At 39.7% G+C, this 7,383-nt stretch overlaps 1 protein-coding gene across 1 annotated transcript; it reads left to right on the forward strand.

Annotated features, from left to right (window-relative positions):
- Nucleotides 1–5,823: 5,823 nt before the first annotated feature.
- On the forward strand, nucleotides 5,824–7,070 carry LOC122792021 (cell wall protein RBR3-like; the record flags this gene model as incomplete). Its single annotated transcript, XM_044059859.1, has 2 exons — nucleotides 5,824–6,066; nucleotides 6,640–7,070. Coding segments are annotated over 2 exons (674 nt in total), but the record flags the coding sequence as incomplete, so codon positions are not given.
- Nucleotides 7,071–7,383: the final 313 nt, after the last annotated feature.

Raw genomic sequence — 7,383 nt, forward strand, 5'->3', positions numbered from 1 at the left:
AGCGGCTTTGTTTAAACTTTGATACTGCTTGCCCAACATTGCCCGGCCTTGTTAGCTGATTTGGCGGCTGCGCTCTGCCTGGAAATAAGCTTACACTGGGTAAAGCGTTATTTAGCTATAAGCACTCATATTATGCTGGGTGGCTTACTGCAAACTAGACACTCATTTTAAAAGGCGTGTGCAGCTACTCAACTCTGGGCGCTCATGACCAAAGCATGACTGCTGCTCACATATGGGCACTCATATTAAACATTAAAGCGACTGCTCACCTATGGGCACTCATATTAAACATTGGCTGCTGCTCACCTATGAGGCACTCATATTAAACATTGGCGCTGCTCACTATGGGCACTCATATTAAACTTGTTAAAAGCTCTCTGTAACCACCTATGGGCACCTCATATTAAGCATTGTTAAAGTGCTGCTCACCCTATGGGGCACCTCCATATTAAGCTTGTTAGCACTGTACTCACCTATAGGCACTCACATATTGGAGCTTGCCTAAAGCTCTATGTAAGCCTATAGGCAATTATGATCCTTTTTTATATTTTTATTATGTGGATTTCTTCCAAAAAAATACATGGCCCATTTCATTACATTTTACTTAAATTATAGTTTTATATATATATATATATATATATATATATATATATATATATATATATAAATATATATATATATAGATAGATATATATGTCAGGGGATTGTTTCATGCTTATTTAAATAAAAATGGAGAATGATGCTGTGGGGGCTTGAACCGTGACTACCTCCTCTTTGGCCAACGTCTCTACTACTACGCTGTTGCTACTTGGCTTCATTTGCATATTTAGATCTTATATGCTTTTCAATGTCTGCTAACTGTAGCTGAGTGGAGGGCATACCCGCGGAAACAAGCTCAACTACAGGCAAACATTTTGGAAATTATAAAAAAAAAAAAAAAAAAATGCTATTTTTACATTTTACATTTCAGTTGGGTTTATAGTCTGTGGGGGCATGTGTCGCATTGTGTTCCTTGACATTTCCGCGGACTCGCTCGTGGGTGTTTACTTTCAGGACACTGACTCGACTGGGGGCATGCCACTTTGCAGAACTTCGGCATTCGGACACACCCCTACTTTCCTACACGGACCCGCAGTTAGCCTAGGGTATGATTCAGCATGCCCTCATGAATATGCATGGCATGCTGACGTCATACCGTTAGACTGCAGCCTCCGTGTAAGACATATTAACTCTTACACGGAGGTTTTGTGAATCTGGCTCTATGCATTTTTTTTTTTGTGTACTAGCAAATGTTTTTATTCTTGGAGCTTGTATATATTTTGTAACATTGGAGCTTTTCTCCCTGGGTCTCCATTGAAAAAGGGTCTCAGCCCAGATGGCCCAACCTGGTCAACAAATGTCAAATAAATAAATAAAATGTGTGTACAAAGCATGACTGGTGTGTAATGAGGAGTGTGTGCACAAACATCTGTGACTGTCAGATATGTATAGTCCACTGTTGTTGCCAGGCATGGGCTTCATTTCTAAAGTGTGGGAGCATGCCCAGTATGACCTTTCAGTATATTGTTGTCAAACATGGGCTTCGTTTCTCTAAGTGTGTGAGCATGTCCAGTATGACCTTCTGTATTGAATGTGTGAATCCATTCCAGGTAGATTGTACTCCAGTGCAGGCTTTTGTGTTCTACACCTACAGCTAGCAACCTGTTTCTGCAGGATATCTGTAGATCGGTTGACAATATGGGGTCAAAATGGGCAAAGGATAGTGAGTTACTGTAGGTAACTGTGTCTGTGCTGCCTCTGCTACATGGTCTTGGTGTTAGCAGAGATATTCAGACATATGTGCTGTTTTACACTGTGATGTTTTATGTCATCAAGTACTGTCAGGTATACATATTTGCTTGAAGTAATTTGCTGGGGAACACAGAGTGAATGCAGCTGTGTCCAGTATTGTGGTCTGCAGCCTACATATTCTTGCACAATCATGCCATTCTGGAGGAGAAGCTGCAGACACTTGCTGACGGGTCTGTGTAAATGGTTCAGCACCTTGGTACAGTGGTGGCTGAGGATCCCATGCTTGTACATCCATTGACGTGACAGTATGGCCATATCCTGCTGTGGCCATAACTCACAGCTGTACAGATTCACACATGTTACCTAGAGGCAGGGGTCATATTTCAGATTACCCCTTCACATTATGGTTTATGAGCAGGTTTATAGCCACCCATTCCTGTGCTTGCAGGCAGGGATAGTATGTGCACACGGCTGAGTTTCAGATTTCACACACTCCATGCCCCTACCTCCCCCTCTATTATTCTATCCTCTTCCAAACATTATGCAAACATTATCTGATAAGTTCCCTATAGTTATTGCCTCATTACAGCAGTAATTTGGTGTTGATCCACAGTTCATGCAGTAAGACATGGTGGACATTTTACTGGGATTTGTCGACATGGCCTTGCATTTGAGTTTTGTGGACTGTGTTATGTTGTTATTTGTGAGTCCATGACATAACATGCATTGGCAGTACTGGTGAGACCCAGGTCTTTGACAAAGGACTGTAGGGCATTTGGTAGTGATGCAGGCAAGCTGTAGCAGGCTGTTGCATTATGTCACTCCTACAGTCCCAGACTGCAAGACACTATATTCCCCTGAGGTGACAGGATAGGTGTGCAAGGTATTAATGCCAATACCTTCTGTCATTATTAATCCAGTGGTGTGGATGCTGGCATTGTGCTGCTTACAGTTAGGGACACCTCTTCTGCATGCTGAATTCTTTGGCTATTGCCATACAGAGGTGGGGGTCATATTTCACTCATTCCCAACAGCAGGGATAAGACCTGTGAGGTACCTGTGAGTGATGGTGGTGATGGTGGTGTGAGCTGGGTGCATGTGTGCAATGGACACTACTTGCATCTGACTCACTGATATGCATGGGGCATTCCACTTATGCTGGCTTGTGTAGGGACATCAGCAGTTTTTCAATACTCCATACCTGTGACCTTTGTGGTTTGCCAGTGTTTGGCCAGACAACATTGGTATTCCATACTACAAACCCAACTAATGTGCTGCTAACCTGTATGTACAATTCCAAAGGTGTGTCCATTTGACAGTAACATATTATACACTGTCTGTCTGGGGTACTTTCACCTGTGTACTGTTTGTATGTCTGGGCCCACATTCATGCCATGTCCATTTTTCAGATGGTGACAGATATTACATCCAAACATTTACCATGGCTTACTGCTGGAATATGATTTGCTGGGATGCATTGTGTCTGGCACTGCAGTTGTGAGAACTTGGCCCTGTCATCGGCAGTACTGGCCAATGGCCACCAGGACAAACCTCACCATGCCTACATACTGACCACTCTCACAATATACAACACACACCAACCTAACACACACAGCCCTGCATATTGTACACATGCTGCAATCTATCCTGCTGCTTTGGCCAGCTCAGGTAATCTGTGTTCCACTGTTATTAAACCTACACATACATGTTACTACATTTCTACAAAGGATTGGGGGGAGACACACCTGACACTTGTACACATTTGCTATGACTGCACTAGTATTTCAGGTACACCATTTCATTCTGTATTCTGACCTATAATGCAGACTAGAGGCATATCAGTGTACTACAGTTCTTAGGCTTAATTGACCTACATTTCAGTTTCAGACTTCTTACCCTTCAAAACTAACATCCCTTCTATATGAATTTATATATAATAGCTGTGGAAAGAAAAAAAACTCCATTTCAAATCTATATAAAGAATTAATACAGGGTGGGAGTATGGCTGAATGGTTAAGGTGTTTACCTTGCAAACACAAGGTACAGGGTTTGATTTTCACATGGGGTAATTGGCTAGGCTTAAAATAGTTCACAAGGGCCATTAGTTTAATTCAGTTGCTTACCGCCTACATATGTACCTGACGTATAAAGCCATGTCTAACCCAGAATTAATGGACATGCTTCACCTCAGGAAATCCAAATCCCTTAGAGCTACACGCTCCAGGGACTTAAACCTCAGCACAGAAATAAATAGGACATGCTGGAGGGACAGATTTATATCCCAGAAGCTCCCCTCACTCTGGAACAAAATCCCAATCCATGTTAGGCAGAGCCCCTCAATGACCCTCTTCAAGAGAAATCTTGACAAGTGGATGGGAGATCGTAGGTTTACCCCTGGGATCTCTTCTGCGTCCCTACTAGACAGAGGCACAGTAAACTAACCTTAAAAGGGCTATCTTCTGTGACCTACTATACAGGGGCACAGTCAACTAATCTAAAAGGGTGGCAAAAGCCAAACACACTCTGGATAGGCTTATAAATGCCCTAGGGCAGATAGCCTAGTAGCAACTTATGAACATATAAAACAATTCCCAAACCATCATACTGACAGTTCTTAACAGAAGGTCAGTCATTACAGTTAGCAGAAGAAATTAAAACTAACATCTTACTATCAGTTAATTACACCTCTAACACACAGTACTGGAAAATATTTAACTGGAAATACTTACATAGAACATTTCATTATTAACACCAGATAGAATTAAAAAGATCAGTACTACTACAAATGGTTTGATCAGTACTACTACAAATGGTTTGATCAGTACTACTACAAATGGTTGGATCAGTACTACTACAAATGGTTTGAGCAGTACTACTACAAATGGTTGGATCAGTACTACTACAAATGGTTTGATCAGTACTACTACAAATGGTTAGATCAGTAGTACTACAAATGGTTTGATCAGCACTACTACAAATGGTTTGATCAGTGCTACTACAAATGGTTTGATCAGTACTACTACAGATGGTTTGATCAGTACTACTACAAATGGTTGGATCAGTACTACTACAAATGGTTTGATCAGTACTACTACAAATGGTTGGATCAGTACTACTACAAATGGTTTGATCAGTACTACTACAAATGGTTGGATCAGTACTACTACAAATGGTTTGATCAGTACTACTACAAATGGTTGGATCAGTATATTACAAATGGTTTGATCAGTACTACTACAAATGGGTTGATCAGTACTACTACAAATGGTTGGATCAGTACTACTACAAATGGTTTGATCAGTACTACTACAAATGGTTGGATCAGTACTACTACAAATGGGTTGATCAGTACTACTACAAATGGTTGGATCAGTACTACTACAAATGGTTTGATCAGTACTACTACAAATGGTTGGATCAGCACTACTACAAATGGTTGGATCAGTACTACTACAAATGGTTGGATCAGTACTACTACAAATGATTTGATCAGTACTACTACAAATGGTTGGATCAGTACTACTACAAATGGGTTGATCAGTACTACTACAAATGGTTGGATCAGCACTACTACAAATGGTTGGATCAGCACTACTACAAATGGTTTGATCAGCACTACTACAAATGGTTGGATCAGTACTACTACAAATGGTTGGATCAGTACTACTACAAATGGTTTGATCAGTACTACTGCAAATGGTTGGATCAGTACTACTACAAATGGTTTGATCAGCACTACTACAAATGGTTGGATCAGCACTACTACAAATGGTTTGATCAATACTACTACAAATGGTTTGATCCGTACTACTACAAATGGTTTGATCAGTACTACTACAAATGGTTGGATCAGTGCTACTACAAATGGTTAGATCAGTACTACTACAAATGGTTTGATCAGTACTACTACAAATGGTTGGATCAGTACTACTACAAATGGGTTGATCAGTACTACTACAAATGGGTTGATCAGTGCTACTACAAATGGTTGGATCAGTACTACTACAAATGGTTGGATCAGTACTACTACAGATGGTTTGATCAGTACTACTACAGATGGTTGGATCAGTACTACTACAGATGGTTTGATCAGTACTACTACAAATGGTTGGATCAGTACTGCTACAAATGGTTTGATCAGTACTGCTACAAATGGTTTGATCAGTACTACTACAAATGGTTGGATCAGTACTGCTATAAATGGTTTGATCAGCACTACTACAAATGGTTGGATCAGCACTACTACAAATGGTTGGATCAGTACTACTACAAATGGTTGGATCAGTACTGCTACAAATGGGTTGATCAGTACTACTACAAATGGGTTGATCAGTACTACTACAAATGGTTTGATCAGTACTACTACAAATGGTTAGATCAGTACTACTACAAATGGTTTGATCAGTATTACTACAAATGGTTTGATCAGTACTACTACAAATGGTTTGATCAGTGCTACTACAAATGGTTTGATTAGCACTACTACAAATGGTTTGATCAGTACTACTACAAATGGTTGGATCAGTACTACTACAAATGGTTTGATCAGCACTACTACAAATGGTTGGATCAGCACTACTACAAATGGTTTGATCAGTACTACTACAAATGGTTTGATCCGTACTACTACAAATGGTTTGATCAGTACTACTACAAATGGTTGGATCAGTGCTACTACAAATGGTTAGATCAGTACTACTACAAATGGTTTGATCAGTACTACTACAAATGGTTGGATCAGTACTACTACAAATGGGTTGATCAGTACTACTACAAATGGGTTGATCAGTGCTACTACAAATGGTTGGATCAGTACTACTACAAATGGTTGGATCAGTACTACTACAGATGGTTTGATCAGTACTACTACAGATGGTTGGATCAGTACTACTACAGATGGTTTGATCAGTACTACTACAAATGGTTGGATCAGTACTGCTACAAATGGTTTGATCAGTACTGCTACAAATGGTTTGATCAGTACTACTACAAATGGTTGGATCAGTACTGCTATAAATGGTTTGATCAGCACTACTACAAATGGTTGGATCAGCACTACTACAAATGGTTTGATCAGTACTACTACAAATGGTTGGATCAGTACTACTACAAATGGTTTGATCAGTACTACTACAAATGGTTGGATCAGTACTACTACAAATGGTTTGATCAGTACTACTACAAATGGTTGGATCAGTACTACTACAAATGGTTGGATCAGTACTACTACAAATGGTTTGATCAGCACTACTACAAATGGGTTGATCAGTACTACTACAAATGGGTTGATCAGTACTACTACAAATGGTTGGATCAGTACTACTACAAATGGTTTCTGCTGGAGGTGTGAAAAGCCAAATAAAGCAGACTGGATTCATATTTTTTATGAATGTAATAAAATTAAATCATATTGGAATGGAATCAATCATTTTTTACAAACTTTATTTAATTAATTATTTACCTTAACTAAAGCATTGATTATACTAAATGTAAATGAAGGTCCCTACCTGAATAAGACAAATATGTATTTGTTATGGACAATACTTGCTATATCTAGAAAATGTGTAACCAGAAGGTGGAATTCAAATACAC

This window comes from Protopterus annectens, unplaced genomic scaffold (genome assembly GCF_019279795.1).
Source record: "Protopterus annectens isolate FY-2018-M unplaced genomic scaffold, PAN1.0 ctg64477_obj.part0, whole genome shotgun sequence".
NCBI classification, from domain to species: Eukaryota; Metazoa; Chordata; order Ceratodontiformes; family Protopteridae; genus Protopterus; species Protopterus annectens.